Source organism: Chionomys nivalis, chromosome 7, assembly GCF_950005125.1.
Source record: "Chionomys nivalis chromosome 7, mChiNiv1.1, whole genome shotgun sequence".
NCBI lineage: Eukaryota > Metazoa > Chordata > Mammalia > Rodentia > Cricetidae > Chionomys > Chionomys nivalis.
In genome coordinates this window covers 71,233,228-71,258,988 of record NC_080092.1, presented here as the reverse complement: position 1 = coordinate 71,258,988, position 25,761 = coordinate 71,233,228, and the positions used below count along the sequence as shown (strand labels likewise).

Here is a 25,761-nt window from a genome sequence, read left to right as displayed (position 1 = left end):
GAATTACTAGAACTTAAAGTATTAGCTCCTCAGATAGTCACACTGAAAAAAGTGGAAATCAATTACTCTATAAGCTCATTAAAAGTATTTTTTGAAAAGCACTTGAACAGAGGTGCCAGAAGGGGGCTGTTTTCCAAAGGGTTATTAGTCAAGAAGGCTCCTGAGGCTCTCCATACCACAGGGGCTATTGTGGATGCACTGGAGAATGAGATTTTAAGGCCCATCACTGAAGACAGCACACACCTTGGTTCTAGAACAGGGAGATATCTGGCTAAAACTGAGCTAGCATCTCCCTCCCTTCTGGATAGCCTTCATAGTGCCGGAGAGGGCTGTGAGGGATGCTGGTGGAGAAACAGCCACATCAGTTTTGGGCAGCTGTGAACCTAGCAAGCTATGATACCAACTTGCCAGTCAAAATAGCCCTGTTGCTTCAACAGTTGCATTACAGTTATAAAAGTAACCAACTACTCTCTGGCTGGATTTGAGGTCTGCGCCATAGAATGGAATCCATCCCTGGTACAATAAACTTGGGGAAAGCTCCCCATGGCTGGGGAGGTTATAGCCTTAGGGTGGAATGTGTTATTTTGTTAATTTGACATGGTATTAAACTATCTTCTAACTATTTATGTTGATGCCCATCGATAGTCAGCCATGGATCAGCTCATGGGGCCGGAGACCTCCCAGGTGAACTATTGTAGACTGGTGGATGCTGGGGAAGGAGGAGTCGTTGTCTTTAGCTGTACTCCAACTGGTGAGAGCACCTGGTTCCAATGGATAGTGTCACACCCAGTCATCCAGGTGGCCCTGGTTATGCTCAGTAGATCATAACACAAAGCAAAACAAAACAAAAACCATGAATATGAGAAGGGGATTTGTAAGAAGGAGAGGGGAGTGGGAAAGGAGGGCAAGAAGAGAGACTGTGGGGTGAGAGTAATGCGAATGAACTATATACATGTATAAACTCAACAAATAAATTTAATTTAAAAACAAAATAATGAGGTTGCAATTATAGAAAAAGTTCACTTTTTAAGAAATGTGAAAATATTGTACAAGTCAAAGGTTGTGGGGAGACAAACACAGCTGATGGAGGAAGGTCATTGGTTAAATAATAAAGAAACTGCTTGGCCCTCATAGGTTAGAACATAGGTGGGTGGAGTAAAAGAACAAAATGCTGGGAGGAAGAGGAAGTGAGCTTAGATGCCATGCAGCTGCTCCCCAGGGCAGAAGCTCCGACCCTGGATGGACGTAGGCTGGAATCTTCCCAGTAAGTGCACCTTGGGGTGCTACACACATTATTAGAAATGGGCTAGTCCAGGTGCGAGAGTTAGCCGAGAAGAGGCTAGATATAATGGGCCAAGCAGTGTTTAAAAGAATACAGTTTGTGTGTTGTTGTTTCGGGGCATAAGCTAGCCAGGCAACCAGGAGCTGGGGCGGCAGGAACACAGCCCGCAGCTCCTACTATACACAGCCTCTATTATAGAGCAGGTTCCTTAAGGTCTAGCATCAAATCCATTTGCATAAAATGGAATGAGGTCAAGTGTGGAAGGATGGGCTAAGAAGCAAGATTGTTCTTTAGAGTCTCTTTCTTCCATTTGCTAGCTGGGTGATGTTTGACAAGTCACTAAACTTTCTGAAATTAAGTAAAGCAATAAATGTAAAAGTACCCAGCGTTTACAGACACCAGTAGAATTTCACTGGTCAGCTCACATAGCGAAGAAATTTTAGCGCATGTAGGTCAGACTCCTGAAAGGAGCACATCATTCTTAATTTTTTACTGTAGGTAATTTGTAGGTATGATACTCACCAGTCAAGATGTCAGTATTTCCTGCGGAGGGCCACCCAAGTCAGGTCGCTTTTCCAGTTGACTCACCTAGATGCTTAATAGATACTGTCTGTATTTGCGAGTACTATCTGGTAAATTACTTTGCGAGCTTCCTCGTATCTGTCCATGTGTGCATGCCCTGTCTTCTCAATTAGGACTATTGATTTATTGAGCCAGAAGCATTTTAGAGAGCTGAGCAAACTCTTCATTGTGCTGGAATATGGAGGTCCAGGGAAGTCCAATGATTCGTTTCAAATCACTTATCAATTAGTGTAAGAACCACGTTCTCTTGATTTACTTCCCTCATGTTTTTTCTCACAAGCTCGTCTAAGAAATAGCACTGAAGGGAAAAAGCGTGTTTTCTGCTCTCGTTCTTTGTTGCTAAAGTTCAGTGCATACATTTGTATATGAAATGACCGGGAGCATTGAAATCCCTTGCTGTTTATAAACTGTTTCATTGAGAAACAATGGAAATAGTTTCTAATGATTAATCTGTTTGATGAATCCTATTCTGTTTTCATTATGCAAGTAATGACACCAAAGACATAAATAACAGTATACTGTATAAAATACTTACACATCTATTATCATATTTTATCCAGCAGAGATGTTATAGGCAGTAGTATCTTCGTTCCACAGTTGAAGAAACAGAACAGAGCTTAAAAAATCTTCCCAATGACACACTACTGTATTTTCTGGCACTGTCATACCAGCCAACATAGGTTTTAGGATTTTGATAATATTATATTATATGATTATAGATGGGAATATTATATTCCCATACTGTTCTGCTGTACCACATCTCTATGCAAACTTTTAACAAAATGTTATCTTTGAGTGTCTTTACTGTATTGATCAGAATTCTGTCAGATAAGAAGAAAGTTCTGCACCTACTCCAGGTTTCCTGGCAATGTTTTCTGGGGCTCAGCGCTCTGAACTGATCCTCCAGGTTAGTACACGCTGAAGTTGCAAGGAACAATCCCTATTGCAGAGCTAACACAGGTCAAGGTAGGTGATTCATAGTTAAGTGCCAATCAAGGAACCAAAGCCATTGATAATTGTAAGCCAAAAGGAGCAGCTGATATGTTAGTGAGTTGTTTTAAGAGACTGTTTTCAAGCTGTTGGAATGCAGGGAGGCAAGAATTCAAGGTGGAAGAGTTTTCAGTCACTGGATAATTGACAAAGGTACAAAAAAAAACCCACCAAGAAACAAACAAAACAACAATAAACATTGCTTGAAAGATGGCTTCTTTAACGAGAAGCCCAGGGGGACTTGGATATCCACTGCATGTGGAAGACCCGAATATGATCTTCTTGTTTCATACTGTGCCCCACCACCCCAGAATTCCCAGTTCAAAATTGATCCCATGCCTAATATAAGACCAGGAATTCTGCGGCTCAACAAAGAAATAGCTCAAGATCCAGGCAGAAGCGATGACCTTTGGAATAGGACTCTAGAATCTCAGAAATAAAAAGAATTGACAATGGGATTGGCTCAAATTTAAAAGCTTCTACACAGAAAAACAATTCACAGAGTTAAGAGATGGTCTAAGGAGTTGGGGAGAATGATCCTGAAATCCTCCAACAGGGCATGCACCCCCAGAACATAAAGGAACTCAGAAAAACCAAATAATGAACAAAACAGCAAATAATACAATCAATAAATGCATAGTTGAACTGTGCAGACATTTTACAAATAAAGAAGTATAACTGGTCAATAAAAGCATGCAAAGATATTCAAGATCCTATGCCCATAGGGAACTGCAAATCACTCTGGGATGCTTTCTCATGGCTCACAATGCAGAATGACTAGCAAAACATGCCAAGAAAACAAAAACAGTATGTACTGTTGACTGTTTGGCAGGGGTGAGGCCTTATTCATTGCTTGCTGGGATGTAAATTAATCTAACTATAATGGGAAACGAGTACGAAAATTCCTCAAAAATTTCAAAACAGAAGCCGGGTGGTGGTGGCGCACACCTTTAATCCCAGCACTCAGGAGGCAGAGGGAGGTGGATCTCTGTGAGTTCGAGGCCAGCCTGTTCTACAAGAGTTAGTTCCAGGACAGGCACCAAAGCTACAGAGAAACCTTGTCTCAAAAAAATCCAAAAAAAAAAAAAAAAAATCGAAACAATTTTTACAGGATCCAGCCATATGGCTACTGGGTATATTCCCAAAAGAATGGAATGTCTATGTATCCATAATTTTACAGTACAATTTCACAAACAGTTGAGTTATTGCATCAGTTTAGATGTCCAATGAATGAATGTATGGATAAGGAAAATCTGATGCTTATATACAAAAGAAATTTATACAGCAAGAAAGAATGAAACTATGTTGTTTTCTGGAAAAATGGATGGAAGTGAAATTAAGCCAGTCCCACAAAGAAAAGTATCACATGTTTCCTTTGTCTGGTGTGGAATCTAGGAATGGAGAAAGACAGGAAAGTAAGGAGGACAGCTGTGATGGTTTGAAAGAAAATAGTCCCCAAAGGAAGTGGCATTATTAAGAGGTGTGACCTTGTTGGAATAGGTGTGTTCTTGTTGGAGGAAGTATGTCACTGTGGAGGCAGGCTTTCAGGTCTCATATATGCTCAAGATACTGTCCAGTGTCTCAGACCACTTCCTGTTTGCCTGCAAGATGCAAGACTCTCAGCTCCTTTTCCAGCACCATGTCTGCCATGTTCTCTATGATGGTAATTAACCGGACCTCTGAACTGTAAGCAAACCACCTCATTTAAATATTTTCCTTTGTAAGAGTTGCTGTGTTCACGGTGTTTCTTCACAGCACTAGACCTCAGCTAAGTCGTGCACTAGGATGTGGCAGATGAAGGAAGAAAGGGTATAGAGGGAAGAGAAAGAAGAACAGAGAAGAAAGTAAGATCAAAGTATATTACATGCATGCATAGAAACATTACTACTAATAAATAATGATAAAGAAAGAATTCAAGCAAGACAATCCATTAGGAGAATTCAGAACAGTGCCCTGGAGACGTGCAATAATTATCGACTTGACCTGGTGAGGCCATTAGAAGAGGAATAATCTCTGAGACAGGCATAAACAAAGAAGTTTATTGGATCCCAAATGTCCTCAAGGGCCCAAATGCTAAAAGCTCACTCTCTGACTTATGGTGTTACTAGGAGGCAGTAGAACACTTAGGATATTGGAGGTTTAGTATGGGGAGGGTAGTTGGGTCATTTGCTCTCAAGGGCAATATCAGGTTGCTGGCCTCTTGCAGGGACCCCAGCTTTTTTCTTTCTTGTTTGCTGGGTGCTATTTGCCTCAAGATAAACAGCTTTGCTGATGTGGGAGTGTCATATATCAATCTGTTGATTTCATTGGTTAAGTAATAAAGAAACTGCTTGGCCCTCATAGGTTAAAACATAGGTGAGTGGAGTAAACAGAAGAGAATGCTGGGAGGAAGAAGAAGTGAGCTCAGATGCAGGGCAGCTCCTCTGAGAGACAGACGCCATGTTCTCCTCTCCAGAGCAGGCGCGATGAAGCTCCGACCCAGGATGGACGTAGGCTAGAATCTTCCCGGTAAGCGCACCTTGGGGTGCTACACACATGAATAGAAATGGGCCAAGCAGTGTTTAAATGAATACAGTTTCCGTGTAATTATTTCGGGTATAAAGCTAGCCGTGCAGGCAGCCAGGAGCCGGGCAGGATGAAAAGCAGGCCTGCAGCTCCCTCAACACTTTGCTCCACTCCATACTCCCTGCCTCACTGACCCCCCCAAAATATGGACCAAAAACTTATGACACTATAAGCCTCCAAATAGCTTTTCCTCCTTATGTATCAATTCTCCCAGGGATTTTGTCACAGTAGCAGAAATCTGAGAACCACACAAAGTTCACTGGTATCATTCAATCAAGCAAAAAGAATGTCTCAGAGAAGAGAGCCATTTTGAAGGAGTATCAGAGTTACTAGGACAAAACAAAGTGACCTTTCTGGGTCAGAGGTGGTTCCAGTGAGAGAAGCGTGGGTGATGGAAAGAGGACACTCAGCATGGGTTCAAAGGGAGGCTGATAAGAATGCAGAAAAGACTAACCTAGGAAATATTTTCTTAGGTGAAAGTGGCAGAGAAATAAGGAGAGTCAAGGGGCTGAAGGAAGTCTGCGCATTGTGACCACCTCAGACCTTTACCACACAGCACAGCAGGCAGGTGAGAAGAAAGCCAAGGGCACCCTCACAGCTGACCAATCACAACTGAGATAAATACTTGAACAGAGGGACAGCTGGAGGGCATCTGCGGTGGCTAAGGTGCTATGGTGGGAATAGTATTCAAATGGAAAAATAAAGCCATGTTTATGTAATTAAAATAAAAGCAGCCAGCATGTGGCATGGCTACAGCTGAGATACAAAGTGCCTAGAGATCAGAGAGAAGGTGAGAGTGGATATATTTTCTGAATTATCTGTAATTTAAAACAAAAAAACAAAAAACAAAAATAAAATAGCAGAGGCGTGGGGCTTTTAAATTCGGGAATAGAGAAAACTGACCTGTTGCTATAGAAGCATTATCTGATACAGACTAAGAAAGTATGAGAGGTCAGTGATACAGAATGGTGTGAATGTAATAATTAGCTTTAGTAACATCCCAGAGACCAGGGATTAGCATTATGTCAATCTTTAAAATAACCTTATTCTTCATATTTATGAAAACAGGAGAGAGTTCATTGATAAAGAAAGAGAAACAGAGACACAGGGAATGTGGAACAAATACAAATTTACAAGGAAAGATCTTTTATTTATCTGATGTAAAGAAATGTTTTAAATAAAAGAAAAGCTCTCCACTCAGAAGATTCTTGCAAATAATAGCTACTTCATAAATTGGATTTGATGGGATATATGTGGAGGGCATGAATTTGGAGGGGTAGGGAAGTGGAGTGGATCTGGGAGGAGTTGGGGGAAGAGTAGGAAGTGCATTGGATCAACATATGTTGAATAAAGTTCTCCAAGACTTAAAAATAGAATATATTTAAAATATAATAGATGCCCAATTGAATAACATGGTGGAAGGAACATTGTCCTTATTGTTCCTTTATTTGTAGAGCAATCCTTAGGCAAAACTTCTCTAGAAAAAAATTGCATGTAATTTTCTGCATGATGAGCATGCAAAAGTATTTTCCAACTAGCAGTAAAATGAACATGGCCAACCGCGTTGGCTAAGAATTTGATGAGACAGTAATGTAAAAGCATTATTCCAGGGGTTGGAAAGATGACTCGGCAGTTGAAGGCCCTCTGTTGCTTTTACAGAGCACACGGGTTTGGTTTCCAGGATACAACTCCCTGTAGTTCCTGTCCCAGAAGCTCTGACACCTCCTTGTTCTCCACAGTAACTACATGCACATGGTGCATGAGAAGGCCAGGCAAATACCTTGACAGGCTCCTAATAACTCAGTTAAGAACTAGGCCTCAGTTCCTGCCTCTTGCAACTAAACAAGATAATTTTTGAGGAAGTCACAAACAAAGGACAAACAATCACTGATGCCCCCCCAACACACACACACACACACACACACAGTAAAGGCTAGGGAATTGCATGTGCTAGGCCAGGGCCAACTCCCTACCCCTCAGGTACCTCAAGCCAATAACCAAATAAGGACGTAGTCTGGGACTTGTGCCAACTTGCTCAAGATTGGAAAAACTATAGCCTTAGCCAACCCCAGTTAGCCCTAACCAATTAGAAATGTACTAATATGATTGCCATTGGAGTAAGCCAATCATAGCTAGAGATGATCTTATTGCCTTTAGATGTCTTTTAGTTGTGTCTAAAAGAGCCTATAAGCTTTTTTTCAGTTTGGTGGGGTTTTGCCATTTTTGCCTTTGTGTTGCATGTGCGACCCCAGCATCCTGGTACTTCTAGTCTCTTGTTGATTTTATACATGGATGGTCTTTTGTGGGACCCTAACAGAACACATATAGACAAGCAGGTACATACACCAACACAGAAAATAAAATCCCAACTATGTATTGTAGTGAGAGGAGCGGGCCGTGTCCCGTGGCCCGGCTAGCTTAACCCCCGAAATAACCACACAGAAATTGTATTAATTAAATTACTGCCTGGCCCATTAGCTCTAGCCTCTTATTGGCTAACTCTTGATTGACCCATTTCTATTAAATCTGTGTATCACCACGTGACTGTGGCTTACTGGCAAGATTCTAACCTACATCCATCTCAGGTCGGAGATTCATGCCGTCTGCCACACTTCCCTTCTTCCCAGCATTCTGTTCTGCCTACTCTGCCCACCTAAGGGCTGCCCTATCAAAAGGCCAAGGCAGTTTCCTTATTCAACCAATGAAAGCAACACATAGAAAGAAGAACCACCTATACCAGTGTATCCGAATCCCGAGGGGAGCTTCCTGGGAAATGTAGATTTTCAGACCCAATCCCAGACATGCTGAGCACAGGTGAGGAGCCATAGACCTAACAGGTTCCCAGGTAATTCCAATGTGCAGTCAGCTGTGGATAACACCACTGGAAAAGCGACGGTTCTCTCACAATTCATGTGTCTGTCGCATGACTGTTCTAAGACTGAAAACTGAGCGAGTACAGTAAGCCTCATGAAGATGAGTGCTGGTTAGAAAACATGAGCAGGAGGGCGGACCTACTGCCGCTACTTCGTATGAGATTTCAGCTTGGTGTTACAGTAATAGTGATTACAAGTCATTTAGAAAGAACAGAAAGGATGTTCCACTAATGAGGTTGCTAGGGGTTAGGGGGAAAGCAGAAGCCTTTCACTTGAGAAAATGAAGCCCTGGATCTGTTCAGTGATGTTCAGAGATTGTAAGCACATGCTTTTCCTATAGAAATGCCCTTGTTAATGAAAAATTTCAGGAAAATTAATGAGTTCATTTCATAGCACTTACTATCATTTTATACTCATGCCTTTCAAAAAAATAACATTTTCCTTAAGGAATGCAGCAGAGATTAAAGGGTAGACCAGACCATCAACACATAAATATGCAAGAGCACACAGGAAATAAGCTTAAGGAGCCCGTTTTTGTCCAGGGACTTTTAAAAGCAAGCAAAGTATTATTTTGGAAAGGTAGGGATTATGTTTTTTAAAATACTATTTATTACGGTTATCTTTTAGGCGGCAGAAAGACATTTCCATTATGTCTGTTTGTTTCATGATCTTGCATCCTAGTAATTATGAAGGTCTCCTTGAATGCAGGAAGTCTTTTTCTATGCAAATCCAATTCATTCCTAAGAGGATATTTCATAGTACAGAACACCCCCCTCCATCTACTGGTATATCACTTGAATAGTTGATTGCTCCTTGAAGTCAGGTAGTGACCTCCACAGACAACACTAGGCTCCTTCCTTCTCTCTCCTTTGATCCCTCCCAAGGATGAGTCAGGGTTAAAGAGAGGCCACTTCCAGGGACAAGAGTGTTGTGCTGGATAACATACTAAGAATACGAACTGCTTGCAAGGGTGGAAGTCTTACAATATGTTAAAATACAACAGTCCTCCTCTTCCTGGGTGGCTCTCAGACAGCAGAGGACATAGCCAAATCTGCTGCCCTTGTCTACAACAAGGCTGTATCTTGTCTGCTGCCCTTGTCTACAACAGACCAGGGCAAAGACATGCCACAGACAACTTTTCCCAAGCCAGAGGATTTTATACAATCTTTCTTGGTGTGATTTTTTTCTCTCAACAAGAAGAGAAGCTCCAAAACTGGAAGTAGACTTAAGAGAAAATAATAATAACAATAATGATGATAATGATGATGATGATACTTTGACCACTCTCCAGTTTAGATTCTAGGTGCTTTACGAAGGTAAAAAGAAGCCTTCTATAGATCACCTTTCTCTCTAGATATATTTATGGTTGAGAACAAACCCTACTTAAAGGTAAACAAGCATAGCAGGGTGGGGCACAACTTTAATCCCAGCACTCAGGAGGCAGAGGAAGGCAAATCTCTGAGTTTAAAGCCAGCCTGGTCTACAGAGCAAGTTTCAGGACAGTCAAGGCTACACAGAGAAATCCTATCTCGAAAAACCAAGTAATAATAATAATTAAACACTAAATAAAAGACCAAAAATATTCCTTCTATTTCTTATCCTCTCTTTCTCCCTCTCCCCGTCTCTGGCTTCTATTGTGTTTATTTTATTCCAAGGGAATTTGTTCAAATCTTTTCAAGTGGCCATCTCAACACCATTGTTACTCCTTTTATTAACCGCATCCACAATGCACCTTTCTGACGTCAATAGAAAATACATGTGCTTTTTTTATGTCAGTGTCTCCTTTCCTTCAAATCTGCTACTCCAGTTAACCAAAAATATTCCTACGGGATCCCAGTCACTTCCAGGTAGCAACTTGCCTGTGAACCAATTTCTGGTGAGTCTTCTACCGATTTGCTCAGAAAAAAACTACTTCTGTCAGCTTTTCTCATGAATTAATAGGTCTGTAATTAAAACCCAACAGAGAGCCCCCAAATTAATTAGGACAGGAGACAGCCATGTAAGCAGCATGGAGTACAGCTTCCCATAAAGAAAAGACAATATTCATGTCAAACAAAGCCAGACCCTAGGTCTCTGGCTGTCTCTGCACCAGTCAGTCCCTGAACTACCTTTTCTGGTTAGGAGCATAATTCTGAGGTGCCTAATAGAGGGTCAATACACAATGAGCATCAATGTGACACACTGACTATTTGAACTGCTATTTTAAATATAACTCTTAGGTAAGGCATTTCTCCTGTTAATAGGACATACCACATGTGTGTGTGCGCGCGCGCACACACACACACATGCACGCACACCAGAGGATCTTGTTGTTCATACCTGGGATTTTCTTTTCTGTACATGGAGAATACTTTTAAATGTTCTGAAGCCTGGTGGGCATATGGCCATTGAAGCCCAAAAGTTTAATGCCTCCACACACTGAGGCAAAATTGGACTCCAACGGAGATGTAACTCACTGTGAGATACTGGGCCAATCGGGCACCTTCTGAGTGTACAAACATTAGCAATGTGACTAAGGAAGTCTGGTCAGTGACAGGATGATAAGAGTGTCTATTTTTATCCCCTCTCAAAATGAAATGCTTAAGAGATCTACATTAATAATTTCAATGCACTCTTAAATCTCTAAGAAACCATTTCCAAAACAAGATACCATGTTTTATGCAGTGTTTAGCAGTTAATAAAATTAGTTTTCTATTTTAATTTATTTTTGAAATTATAATGACAACATTATTCTCCACTTCTCATTCAAATCTTCCCACATCACTCTCCTTTCTCTCTTTCAAATTCATGGTCTCTTTTTTTTTATTAATTATTATTACATATATATTCCTAAATATAACATGCTTAGTACCTATAATGGTACTTGTATGTATGTTTGCAGGGCTGAGAATTTGGTATTGCATAATCAATTGATATGCTCTTTCCTAGGAAGACCATTTTTTAAAAAATAAGAATAAATCAGAGAAATAAAACGTCCATCAGCATAGCTGTGCAGGGAGATCTGTTAACAAATCTAAGAATTCATTCCTCCCAAGACAAAACACGTTCTCACCTTGAATGGCATAAAATTGCACTTTCTTCTCTACCCATCTTGTAGAAGAAAAGGATAAAAATTTCTTCCAAAATCTGTTATCTTAAGATTGGCAGTCAGAAAAGAGGACCATTAAGCCTTGTCAGTGATGACAAGGATTGAATTAAGCCCTAGGGACTGTTAAGCACAACTTGAAGGGTGTGTCTCATGCTGGGGATAACTGGACATAAAGGCATTTTGATTAATCATGTAACCTTTGAAACTTGTTCTCGGGCAGCCCCGAGTCTTTCGCTGCACTTAGGTGCGAAATCTGAAAAGATTTTCACCAAGGTCCAATAGAAGCAACCACTGGAATAAACTAGACTTGTCACGAAACAATTTTAACCATACGGAGTCCTCACACCCCACAGAACAGCTCTGAGGGGCCTTAGAGGTTACACATCTATTCCTTTTCCTGCTGAACACCTCAGGGAAAATGCTCGAGCATTTTTAAGGAAAAACTACTTATGGTTTTTCAGCGCACTGAAAGACGACACAAATTTCAAAAGGAAAGATCAACAGAGAAATCTCCTTGCGTAGCCAATACTGGGTAATGAATATTTGATAAACAATTCTGGCTCCCAACCTACAAGCAGGGGAGAGCATTCCCTTGGTACTCGGCAATAGATATCCATTGATGTTTGCTGTAACAGTACGAAATACGCTGTGAACAATAGGAACTCCAAAGGGCCAGGGAACGAAAGCTGGAGTGTAGTTTCAAAACAATAGGATCTTTAAAAAAATGCATAATTATTCCCAAGGTCTTTTGTGGTAGCAGAACTTCGCCATCATGAACTGGATAAATCCCACCACTCTTGAGCCCATAGTCTCCACTCCTGATACTATTTACTAACTTCTTAGTGGATACAGTTTTTCTAACTTTGGGTTTTTTTCTCTGAAACTTACAGTTTCAGCTTACTCACAACTCTAGAACCAGCTGACACTGGCCACAGTTGTTCTGTCTGTCTACCTGTCTGTCTGTTAAGAAACATGACTTGGTACACAGATCTCCTGTTAGGCTTCTTCTGAGGCTGTTATAGGTCACCTTAAGAGTGGTTAACTCATTTGTTACCCTTATTTAGTGTTTCTTCTTCTCGTCCTACCAACTTAAAAGGGAGAATTAAATGGTTTAGAACAAGGATGTAGGAAGTCAGTCTATGGGACCAATCTGGCCTGACACCTATTTTTTCTTCTTCTTTCATTTTATTTATATTAGATATGGACAGACTGCTTTTATTCTCCAATGTGTGTATGCGTGACAGAAATGAGTAGGTGTCAGGAAAGCCTCACACATTTACTCTCTGGCCTTTTCCAGGATGCCTCTCTTTCGGAAAAAAGGATCTTCACTGAGAAGATACTGTGAAGGATTTTTCTTAGGTGAAGCTGAGGAATATTGTGGGAATTCAGATACCAAAGGCTTCAGCAAGCAGCAGGGTTATCTTAACCCCTTGGGTCCATAAGTACACTAAACCTAAAGAAGCATGTAAACATTCAATTACAGACAAGTTATTTTGTTATAAACAAAATAAAAAATTAATCATTTTGAAGTGATATCAATCCCATGATATCTCTTTACTATCTTTCATCTACATGAGTGACTAGACCTCTGTGCACACTGAGAAGCTCCATAAAGAAATATCAAAGCATTATTAAATATGAACACTGTTCCTACTTAACTCTGGAATGCAATTGGTGCTGCTGGGTCTGTAAAGAACACGGTAAGGAATTCACCTTGCATATTAAGGCTAAGACAGATATGAAGCACTGATTTTTTTACAACTCTATCTTGGTCATTTTGAAGGTCACCTTGACCTTTTTTTATGATTCAAATGGCTTCATAATAACAAAGTAAGGCTTGATGGAAATTGTATTTTCCATAATATCTTCACAAAGTAACTTTACCCTCTTGATTTTGAGTTCCCCCTTACTTGACTGTTGACGTTTGTAGGCAAAGATTCATGCTGATCACTAATTCCTAATATCGTGGCAGACACATCCGGAAGCACCGCTTTGTGTTTGTAGAACGAAGGCATAGAAGTTGCCATGTTTTCTTATGCTGAGTCTGCCATAGAAAGACCGCTGGCTATCAAGCAAACTGAGCTCTAGAACCTACTGCCACTTCTGCATTACATCGACAGAGAAGCGAAAGGATTTAAATCGTGCCTATGGAAGACTGAAGTACAGAGTGTACAGAGTGTGTGGGACGTAGGCTTATGAGGTAGATAGAACCTTATTCCCCGCTTTGTCACTGCAGAGTATGGGGGAAGGGGGTCCTATACTAACAGACCTGGCTGGATATACCTTACAAGACCTGGCTCCAAGATTTCATTCCCCTCGCGAAGGCAGATTCACCTTGTGCTCTCATGACACCACATCTAAATATTTATCACGTGGGCTGAATTGCAATTATCTGTCTACTAGACAGTTTCCCGGGCTGGCTTAGGGATTCTTGTTATGCCTCCATATGACAAAACTCACCGAGATGGGGTAAATGAAGACAAGTTCTAATAGGCATAGAAGATATAAGATGTTGTCTCCTGGCGTTTATGCTGACTAATCAGAACACCTTTCCACTCCCCTTGCCTTCATATCTTTCTCAGTTATAAGGCCCCTCCCAGGTAGTCCTTTTCTGCATTTTAACATTTGCACAACTCTGGGTATGCATCTCTCACGGGGAGGTTCAAATCCGAAACACAACCTTCAGAAACATTGTCTATCTACCTACCCTGCCAAACAACTGACACTCTAGGCTTCCTTCTCTCTGGCAAATTAGTTATGACAGGTTTCATGACAGTGTGAGATTCCTCCACATGACACCTCCCCTGAAGGAAAAGCAATGAACAGCTAGCCTTCAGTGGTGAAACCCTGGAAAATGCAGTTAGGTGGGTTCCTGGAGCCCTCCTCCCGCTCCAGTGATTTCTGCCCAAGAACTGTTTTCCAGCCAGGCTCTGGGGTGAAAGTGAAAAGTTAAACAAGACTGCCCTCTCGTGGTGTAAAAAATCATGCCATTTCCTAAAATCAAACACTTTCTAAATGCCTAAGAGAATGTACTAGCTATAAACAAAGGACATTGAGCCTATAGTTCATGATCCTAGAGAGGCTAAGTAATAAGGTAACCCCCCCCAAAAAAAAACCCATAAATAGATCCACCTGGAAATTTGAAACACACAAGATTGCCTGACAAAATTGGGGGCCTGGGGGTTTGGGGAGAGGGGAAGGTAGAAGGGGAAGAGTAAGGGAGAAGGGGAGGGTTGCGGAGAACTGAGGGAATGGGATAGTCCAGATAGAGGAAGGACAGAAATGAGAGCAAGCAAAGAGATATCTTGATTGAGGGAGCCATTATAGGGTTAGCAGAAACCTGGCTCTAGAGATATTCCCCAGGAATCCATAAGGATGACCCCGGCAAAGACCCTAAGCAATAGAGGAGAGGGGACCTTATCTTGACTTGCCCTCTAGTCAGTCTGATGAATATCTTAAATATAACCATAGGGTCTTCATCCAGCAACTGATGGAAACAGATGCAGAGACCAGCAATGGAACACTGGACTGAGCTCCCAAAGTCCAGTTGAAGAGTGGGAGGAAGGAGAATATGAGCAAAGAGGTCAAGACCGTGATGGATTCATCCACTCAAACAGTCTACTTGAGCTAATGGAAGTTCACCAACTCCAGCCAGACTGGAAAGGAACAAGCATAGGGCCAAACTAGTCCCTCTGACAGTTGAATTGCTGGGGCAGACTGGGGGGCCACTGGCAGTGGAACCAGCATTTATCTCTACTGCATGTACTGGCTTTTGGGGATCCTATTCTCTTTGGATGTATACCTTGCTTGGCCTAGATACAGTAGGGAGGGACTTGGACCTTCCACAAAGCAATGTGCCTTACCCTCTCTGAGGATTGGATGGGGATGGGGTGGGAGGGTATGTAGAGGGAATGGGAGGAGGGGAGAGAGTGGGAACTTGGATTGGTATTTTTTTTTAAATCTAAGAAATTTTTAAAAAAAGAAAAATTGAGCAGCACTCTCATCTTTTCAATAGTAGATATTATAAATTATACATCTGTGGACTTTTAAGATGCAGTGAATAAGGAAATGTGTAACTGAGTGACAGAGCACATGAGAGACTGGAAAAGGAGACTGGGCTAGAGGTCAGCTTGGGCTACACGGAAGCACCAAGTCCCAGAGGAAAGAAAAGAAAGGGAAAAACTTAAAGTCACTTTTAAAATTCTCTCCAGATTAATTTACAAAGCCACTGTCAGTTTATCATTCGTTCAAGAATTTAAAGGTCTGCCAGGCGGTGGTGGCGCACGCCTTTAATCCCAGCACTTGGGAGGCAGAGGCAGGTGGATCTCTGTGAGTTTGAGACCAGCCTGGTCTACAAGAGCTAGTTCCAGGACAGGCTCCAAAACCACAGAGAAACCCTGTCTCGAAAAACCAAAAAAAAAAAAAAAAAAACAATTTAAAGGTCCAAGAGGGATTTTCTAATATACCTAGGATTTGTCTGATAAGTGGTTTATTATAAAGTATCTACAAGAAGAAATAAAAAAAATCCTGAGACATAGACCCTTCCATATCTTTAATATTGAAGTTCATCTTACACCCTATCATGTGTTAGAATCTCTGTTACATTGGTGACAGCAGAGATGTTCTCAAAGTTGACAGTGCCTGGGTATCTGTGTGTCATCCTTAGTGACTCATGGGATAACAAAAAGCACCCTTGATATTTCAGTCTGCAATCTATTTCAGGATGTGCTTGGGAAGAAAAATGACTCCCACTTATAGTCCAACCAATTTTTTGTGAATACTTTCTGGTAAAATGAAGAAAGTACCATCCTCAAAACATGGTGGGAGTGTCGGCAACTTCCTATAAAGGGGATCGGGAGAAGAGGCAACAGCATGGTTCACTCCAAATCGCTAAATCACGGGTGCTCATGGTGCCTCAAAAGATGAGCTGGCTTTGAAGAGAGAGACTCAGTACATCCCTGACTCTGAATTGAGGCGTGACTCCAGGGAGGCAGGCTCGGTGTCAGAAAACACATCTGTTGAAGTTATTTTGTTTATTTATCCTTTCTCCTGCGTGCACAGGAGTCATCCATGCAAGAAAGAAATATCTCTAAGAAATCTAAAGATGTTATTTAAAATAAACATACATTAGAGCCAGAAAGATGGCCTAGCAGTTGAGAGTACTTGCTGCTCTTGCAGGGTACTGGTGTTTGCTTGGTACCCATATGGTGGCTCATAATATTCTGTAACTCCCATTCCAGGGGATCCAATGCTCTCAGTTGGCCTATGTGGGAACCAGGCATAGATGTGGCACACATGTACGTTCGCAAGCAAAACATCCATATGCAAAAAAATATATTTTATAAACAAAATAATGTGGAGCAAAGTTCTACGAATTTGAAGGCAGCCTCCTATAGCTACACTGGAAGCTTTTCATTTGTCGTCGTGGTTTCTAAATTGATAGTGTAACTTTACAACAGGAGGCTCACTCCCCTACGAGCCGCAGTGCTGGAGTCACAGAGAAATGCAGTGATGGACAAAGGAGAGACTCTGTTTGCCCATAGGGAGCCAGAAGACGAGGAAGCCGGCATACACAAGCAAATCAAATAAAAACCATCTCCTATTGCACTAAATGCTACAAAGACAGTAAGACAAAGAGAATAAAGAAAAGACGTGAGGAGGTAGAAGCTGTACATTAGCGCCATGGAGGAAGCTAGAAATCCAGAACAGTAATTTGCTATCTCCAGAGGAAAGAGAAGAAATGCATTCAGGGAGTCTGCAAAGGTAGCTGACGACAAAAGGTAGCAGGAGAGAAACAGAAGATGAGAAAAGAGGACCACCCGCATTTGTTGACTACATGCAGTCTTAGGTTTGAAGGGCAACAAGTAGCTGCAGAGTGGTAACATCTGTAATCCCAATATTCAAGTTGTTGCAGCAGGAACATTGTGAGCTCTGGACCGGTCGGGGTTGTATAGAAAGTGTGTGTGTGTGTGTGTGTGTGTGGTGTGATTTAAGTTCAAAAGGGGGTGAATATTATATCATATCGCAGTTAAAGAGTTTGTGCAGGATTATTAGGAGTTGGAGAATCAAATCTCTACCTCATTAGGTAGACCTGACAGGGATTTGAAAGGAGGGCGAAGCCATAAGCCAATACATATTCTTACCATTGAAGGGGCAGTATTAAATCTTAGAAATAGGCAGGCAGCAAACAAAACTTCCAAGACCATTTCAGATCATAACAAATGTTGTGATGAGAGCTACCAAGGTGATGGGAAGTAGAATCGGGTCAGGGAGCCTATTTTAAACTTTTAGCTTTAGTGATTATTGAATAACAGCTATACGATTGGCATTTATTATGCCAGTGTTACCTTGGTTAATGCTGACTCTCATTCTTTCGGTTATGTGTGGGAGAAACTCCACCATTAACCTTCTGAAAGGGTGGATTTCTTGTCAACCATGAATCAGCAAGTTGGAACACTGGCTTTTGAATAAAGTTTGACCTCGAAATTAGATGTTTGCTACCCTTCCTGTGGGCTGCTCTTTCAAGACTTTTCTGCAGAATACATTTCCACACAGCATCCCACTGAGCCTGTCCTAGCTCCCACCCAAACCTCCAACAGCATCCCACTAAAACTGTCCTAGGCCCACCCAAACCTCCAATAGCATCCAACTGAGACTGACCTAGGCCCAGCCCAGCTCTTTTAAGTAGCCTAGAAGGAGGAAATGGCAGTGATCACCAGCTAATATTTGCTGACCTTTATTGCATGCCCAGAACCTTCCTAGGTGCTAAACTAACATTATCTCAAAGTTTTCAAAAACAGCTATTGAACTTGGATTTATTTTTCTCATCTGAGAGCTGCAATTTTAAATCACTTAATCTGTCTTGGAAGCTCAAGCTAGAATTCCAAAGGAATGAACACAAACACACACACACACACACACACATGAAGTGACAAGTCCCAAATGAGTTAAGTGGAGGAGCCTGCAAAATCCATTGAAAGCTTTCTGGTTTAGGTTATAAAAATATCAATTCCTTTATTTCCAAATTAAAAAGAAAAATTGGTCTTGAGCTTCATGGGCAACCACTGGAATGACAAAAATGTACCCAAGAATTGCCCTTGAACCCCAGATCTCAGGAGCAATTCTTTTAATTTGGGTAATAAAGAGAAAAGTTAGTGAATCTTTTTGTGGTTTAAAGTTTAACAGCTGTGGAAGGGTTTAAGACCAGTCAACACCCTTCTCCTTTGCATTTCGGAATGGGGAACACTGGGCCCAATGCTGCAGATGTTTTCCAAGATCAAAGGCAGAATCCTTTTGGCGGGAGGAGGTTATGATGTGCTGGAAAATGAACCAAGCTTTGAAACAAAAAATTTTGAATTCTCCTCCCAATTCTAAGCGACTTTAGGAAAATCGGTAATATACGAGTGTAAGATCATCTTGAATGTTACTGGAAAAAAACAAAGTTCTCTGGCCTATGTCTGCAGAAGCCAAGTACCAGCTACTTTCATTGTTCCTCTGACTTTTCCTTCTCCTCTTGGGTCTTCTGAGTTCAGGCCAAGTTCTATAGAAATGGAGCAATAGTGTCCTGAAGGAAGATCAAGAGGGAAAGGAGCCTCTTCACGAACCTGATAGCTTTTCCAGAAGGAAGAGCAGAAAATCTTTTCACTTCATTTTCCATAGTCAGGAATTATAAAATTATAGCATTGTTAAAAATCACTGGAAACAAAGTGTGTATATGGCTTTCAAAATTAGTGAGCAAAATTTATTGTGCAAAAAAAAATGTGACTATCGAGGCGAAATAATATGCCATTAGATTCACGAGTCCCTGGTTGGGTTCATGAAAACCCGGGCCGAATTTTATCCCTGAACAGACTTATGATATTGAAGAATTGCCAGAGTGAAGAGTGTGACCCATAGAGAAAAATGAGTAGGCAGAAAGTGAGCCGGCATAAAACACAGGGAGTCTAGAACCAATTAAATAAAAGTCAGAAAGAATGCCGAGATCTCCTGTATGGGAAATTACAGTGTCAGCTGAGGACATTTAAATATCTTGATGCCCTTTATAAACCCAAGACAATTGAAATGCGAAAGTCCTGGGGTGGACCCTTACAGGCATCAATACTCTTTACCACCAGTTTGTGCATTGAATTTGAGAATAGCTAGTGCAATTAAAACAAGACAGTCCAGTTGGCTAGAGATGGTGGAGGAAGGGGTTAAGTATATAATTCTGGTCAACTGAATTCAGTTTCCAAACCACCCAGGGCGTGTGTGTCAGGGGAGGGGAGGGGAAGGCACTGGATCTAAGGAAGAACAGGGCTGCTTAAGATTTTGGAGTATGCATACATTCAATATTTAGCTCTTCAAGTTTGTTAAGTGACAGAATGCATGAGCCAACAAATGTGGTCCTATTCCCCAGAGGGACTTATATTTAGAAGGCAGGAAAGCCCTTCCTGAGCAATCAGCTAGGTTCTAAAGAAGAGACATACTTAAGGCAGGAGACAAAGGCTCAATGCTCCTGGCAGTGCTCAGAAAAGGCTCCGCTAAAGAATGAAAAAGGATGGGCTGGAGAGATGGCTCAGAGGTTAAGGGCACTGGCTGCTCTTCCAGAGGTCCTGAGTTCAATTCCCGGCAACCACATGGTGGCTCACAACCATCTGTAATGAGATCTGGTGCCCTCTTCTGGCGTGTGGGCATACATGGAGGAAGAACACTGTATACATAATAAATAAATATTTAAAAAAAAAAAAGAATGAAAAAGGAGAATGTGGTGTGGTGGAGGGGCCTGGAGAAGAGGAAGCAAAGGCTGTGAAAAAATATGGCAGCTTAGGTTTAACACAGCAGAGAGGGAAATGGAATCAGGTGAAAATCATCGGAAATAGCAGAGAAGAAAGATAGGGGGGAACTGTGCCCTGGAGGAAGGAAGGAAGATCTCGCGCAGAGATAAAGATGGACTGCGGGGGTAGAGTTGCTCATCACGGGGCTACAGAAGTCAGTTTCCATAGAAATAATTAAGAAGGGGTGGGTAAGGTTTGGAACTGATCCCCTCCAAATGGGAAAGACAGAAGATAAAGCTTCAGGAGCTACTCTAGAGGGTGGAGGCTCACAATTAAACACTAAATCAAGTAGTGGGCACGTTATCCTTATTCTATCTATACTGTGTCATCCTAGTCTGGGGTTGGTTAGCCTTGGGCCGGCCACTCATTTTCATTGGATGTGCCTCTAAAATGCTGATAATGAGAAACAGAATCACCGATTGAATTCACTTGGATATGGTAGCTTCCATTTTACATATGTGCCAATTTAGCACCCCCAGTCCCTTCATTCTCGGCACCCTCCCCCAGTACCTACTTTTTCAATGTGTGCCTACAATTGTGGATCCTGAAAGGGCGGTATAGCACGGCGGTGAAAGTCACAGAATCTGGACCTTAATGGTTTTTCACTAACAGTGTGACTGTGTGAAAAACTATATGCATTAATTATTTTAATCTGTAAAGTCTGGTTTCATACCTACTATGGCACTAACCATGCAATGACTGGAGAACACATCTAATTTATGGTCCTAGCAAAAACACACTGGCATTTTTTTGAGCAAGCACAGAAAAAAAAAGAAAGAAAAGAAAGAAAGAAAGCAGAACTCAGTGCCAGAAAAGCAGACTGTCTCATTTTTCAAGGTCTCATTTTGAATCAAACAGAATCCTTTAACAAGTAAAATGTCACACTCAGTCACCAGCTTCAAATATTGGCAGTAATATAGGCTCCAGAATCAGACAACCATGGCTCAAAATGTAGCCAAGCCATTTAACAGCTCTATCTTTCTGAATCTCAACTTATTTATAAAAATGAAATGCATGCTACTTTCCTTACGACAGGAAAGAAAGGTTTCCAGTTGCAGGCTTTGGGCACATTTTGAAAAGCGGTGTCTCGCTCACTTTTACCTAACATCATGACTTACACATACATACTCAAGTGCTTATCGGGGCTGGAGAGAGGGCTTCGCGTGCTTATAAGCATTTGCTCCTACAAGTATGAGGACTGGAGTTCGAATCGCCAAAAGCCGTGTAAGACTGGGCGCAGTAGTGCGCATCTGCAATCTCCATGACCTGATGGTGCGTGGGGGTGCAGAGACAAAATTTCCTGGAAGCTCCTGGACCAGCTGGTCTGGCCTATGAAGCTTCAGACAACAAAACAAACAAACAAAACAAAACAAAAAACCTCTGAGGTTGTCCTCTGGCCAACACACACACACACACACACACACACAATACTTAAGTGCCTGTATACCCACACACATACATCCATATACAAAGATGCTTAGGAAGTGTTCTTAGAACTGAAACTGTAAGGTTTAGGCTTCTGGAATCTATCTATTTATTCACCTATTTAAACTTTATTTATTTATTTTGATTTTACGAGACAGGGTTTCTCTCTGTAACAACCCTGGCTGTCTTGGAACTAACTCTTGTAGACGAGGCTGGACTCAAACTCACCAAGATCTGCCTGCCTCTGCCTCCCAGGTGCTGGGATTAAAGGCGTGTGCCACCACCGCCCGGGTAACTTTATTTTATTTTATGTATGTGAATATTTTGCCTGCATGCATGTATGTTTGTGCACCTGGTGTGTACATGTGTGTATCCGGTGCCCATGCAGGTCAGAAGAGAGTGTCAGATGCACAAGAACCGGAGTTATGTGACTGTAAGCTGCCAGGTGGGTGCTGGGAATCAAATCCTGGTTCTCTAGAGAAGCAACCCAGTGCTCTTAACCACTGAGCCACTTCTCCAGCCCAGTGGTATCTAGATATTTAATCCTTACTTTAGTCTAAAATTATATGCCTCTCTTCTGACCTCAACTTGGCTGGGGCTTCTAATATCCTTCTCCTAGACCACAGTAACACTGAGTTGATATTCACTTCTGGAAAAGAGTGGGATCATGGAGAAAGTGACAGAGCCTAGAAAGAAATGGTTACAGCTACCAAAGCATCCTGGGGGGCAGTATCTGTGCAGGCGCCCCTGAGAGAGATCATGGGTGGTCATCTTCAGCCACTGTGTCTGGGGCACAGTTCTCGTTACTCTTCCTCTTGTTCTCTCTCAGTCTTGCCGTGTAAGGGAATCAGACAGAGGGAAGCAGAAAGCCTGCCCCCCTCAGTAGAAGCAGGGTGTAAACGACTAGGGGGATTCTCAGTTCCTTCCTTCTTCTTGTTCCCCACAGAAGGCCATCTGCACTTGAGCAAGCGCTGAATTTGACTTTCTCTTTAATGTTGCTCCAGGGCACACTTCAGGGAAGGCAAATGATTTGCCAGTGACCATAACATGAAACAGAGACCAGGCTGATATCACGAAAAGAGGTTTTCAACATCAGCGGTAAAGACGCTTGACCATGGGAGTGGATAAATGGCACCGTGTGAAACAGGTAGGGAGACCGATAAACATGTCCTGTTTCAGTTAAGACCCAACTCATTATGAGAAACATTACCATAACAAAAATGTTTTGTTTTGGATTGGAGAATATTGGTGTTAACTCACTCAGAAGGAATAAGAGGAGGAAGAAGATTCGAGATCAATAAAATAGATGTTAGCCACTCGAAGCACAATATAATTGGTTTGGGCATCTACACTAAAATATGTAAGACCAAAACATGAGTCAGGCCAGGTCCGCTTGCTCTTCCTAGTCTCCCTAGTTTCGAGGGGAGAAAAATCAACTCATTATATATGTGGAGCTGAGTTCCAGTTAACCACGGGAAGCAAAAATTACCACCAGCTGAGTAGCCCAGCCTCTCAGGAGACATCCTTCAGATAGGGCGCTGTTTTATCTGATGTTACCATCTTAAAGGAAAAAGAAATCTTGGTTCCAAAAGAGAAGCTACAAAGGGGTTTGGTTTCTTAATGTGGATTTACATTCCAAACATATTTCCTGCCAGAACCCCAGGAAAGCCCCCATCTCCTTTCATCGGTAGGCTGGAAAGTAGGGCTCCTAGGAGACTGAGTTAGAAGCCAAGAGCTTGTGTGGCTGCGTCCCGTGGTTCCTCTTGGAAACAAGAGAGAAACAAAGAGCCTGAGCTCCAGGGAGGCCGTCGCTGTGCTAGACAGACAGCCCATCCTCCTCCCAATTCCGTAGACTTAAAGGGCAGGGCGCAAGAATCGATTCAGGGATCTCTGGAGTGGGAATGGGAATAGGCGAGATCTCATCGTTCTGGAGATGTGTGACAATGACTTGAGACGCCCACGTCCTTCTCTTAACTTAGCAATATTCCTCAGCTCTGTGTTTGCAACCACCCCACACCGCCTAGTCTCTAAAGGGAGAGGAGCGGTCTTCGGCCCTTCAGTGGAGATATCGGAGCTAGGCTCTGAGTTCCCAGGCCTGGGGTGCGGGGCCACAGGGCTCCACCCGGGCTCCCTGCCCACCTAAGGTCACGCGGCGCGGGAAGCGCCAGGCGTGCGCAGCAGGTGCGCCAAGTCCCCCGGGTCCCCACCGGGCGCGCTGCCTGGCGCCTCGCGGCGGCGGCGAAGTGCTGGAGCGGAGCGGAGAGGTGGAGCCTCGAGCACCGGGCGGGTGGAGTCGCCAGACGGAGGGCGGTGGAGGCGGATTTCCTGGGAGGGCTCTCTGGAGCTGCCATGGCGTTTGGGAAGAGTCACCGCGATCCCTATGCTACCTCCGTGGGTCACCTCATAGGTAAGGAGGCGCGGGGTGCAACATCCCGACTGGCTTTGGGGACCGTGGGAGCGCTGCCTGCTCGACTCCATTCTCGACTGTTGCGGGGCCGAGTTGGACCAAGTTGGAGGAAATGCTACCCTCCCCCTCAGCTTTCCCACGCCACCTGTGTGCCACCTGAGGCAGCTGCCCACCTTTCTTTCTTGGCTCTCTTATACCAGAAAAAAAAAAAAATACAGACTCTCCTTTTGGATGTCAGCTGGGCTAGTAGAGCCAAGCAGGTGACCCGCAGCACTGAGCGGAGTGTTGGAACCGCTGGGAGGAGAAAGTGGAAACTTCTTGACCCGGGCAAGGTTCTTCATAAAGTGCGTCTACTCCCATCGGTTTATTATTATACCCATTTTACGGACCAGGAAAAGAAGGCTCAGAGAAGCAAATCAGCATGACTTCACCTGGAGAGGCAGGTTTCTCCAAACCAGTTTTCTCCGGCGCACAGCTCAAGCGAACTTAGTAGCTTTTTGCTTAAACAGGGAGATTGAAAAAGAGTGTTGGTGGTGCTGAGAACGGAAAGAGGGGCCCTCTGAGGACTCAGAGGCCCCCAAGCGTCGCCCTCTAACCCAATATTGCTCTCCCTTTTCCCTTGTTCTTCTGCTCAGAAGTCACTGACTACACTCAGATCCCTTCTTTCTCCCAACCCCCCCTTAAGGACAGGGTGTGGCACCAGGACGAATTAATGACAGGCAAACTGTCGGGAACTTAGTGGGGTGATGAAATCCTTAGAAGCTGGTAGTTGTGAGCAAGGCTTAGATTCGCAGAGTTTAGGCAGAGGGTATGTTAACCGCTGTAGGGACAGGGAACCCTTTGAACTTGAACCTGAATTGCCTTCAGGGAAAATACTTTCTTCATTTCTTTCTCCTTGCTTGGTAATGCATAGTAGAATGCGTCCTGAGCAGAAATGGATCCATGCTGAATCTCCAAAGGCAAATGAAACTCCAGCAATATGTCAGATTAGCCTTTAGTTCTGTAAACATTCAGGAAGTACCAGCTAGATGCCTTCGGGAAGGCATAGTGTGTCACAAGTTTATAAGGAGAATACTACACATTCTGTAGTAACCACTGTAAGAACCTTTGCAATACTAGAAAACATTTATGCCACCCAAAACTTATGAAAAGGGGAAAGTAAACTCAGCCGTGGCCTTTGAAGGATGGATAGGCGTTCTCGAGGAATGAGCAGTTGGGAGGAAGGAGGAGGACAGATCTCGCAGATGGAAGAGTAAAGCTCTTCCTAACAACACGGGCAAGATTGCTCAGCTTTGGCCATTCAGTGACACACTCAAGTCTCACACAAGGGTTTACCCCATGCTTGGGGATCTTTGTCACAGAAGCCAGTAAACACAGTTAACTAGCAAAATTACAATTATGAAGTAGCAATGAAAATAATGTTATAGTTGTGGCTTACCACAACATGAAGAACTGTGTTAAAGGGTTGCAGCATTAGGAAGGTTGAGAACCACTGCATTAGAGTCTCTGACCCTCCTTCTGTGTTCTTAAAGAGACCGTCTAGAGGAGGGGATGTCAGGTGTAAGTGTATAAATCCACCAGTTAGAACTGTGATGCCAGAAGTTGTCTTGCTTGGTTATTGTGCTCGCTCTTCCCTTTTTCTCACCCCCCCACCAAATACATAATTTAAAAATACAAACAGTGGAATCAAATAATCTTGATTTGAATGCAAGTTCTATTTGATATGTAACCTTGGA

The 25,761-nt window shown here is 42.6% G+C and overlaps 1 protein-coding gene across 3 annotated transcripts in view; it reads left to right on the top strand.

Moving 5' to 3' along the window:
- Nucleotides 1-23,781: 23,781 nt before the first annotated feature.
- The window catches only part of Tom1l1 (target of myb1 like 1 membrane trafficking protein), a 40,151-nt gene continuing 38,171 nt past the window's right edge, over nucleotides 23,782-25,761 (top strand). For 2 of the 3 annotated variants that reach the window (XR_009057396.1, XM_057774449.1), the window contains exon 1: nucleotides 23,782-24,025. Coding sequence is in view for 1 of the 3 variants with exons in the window: in XM_057774449.1 (XP_057630432.1) it covers nucleotides 23,968-24,025 (58 nt within the window). In the remaining 2 variants the exon portion in view is untranslated. The remainder of the gene's footprint in view (nucleotides 24,026-25,761) is intronic. The other variant, XM_057774450.1, reaches the window with a different exon arrangement.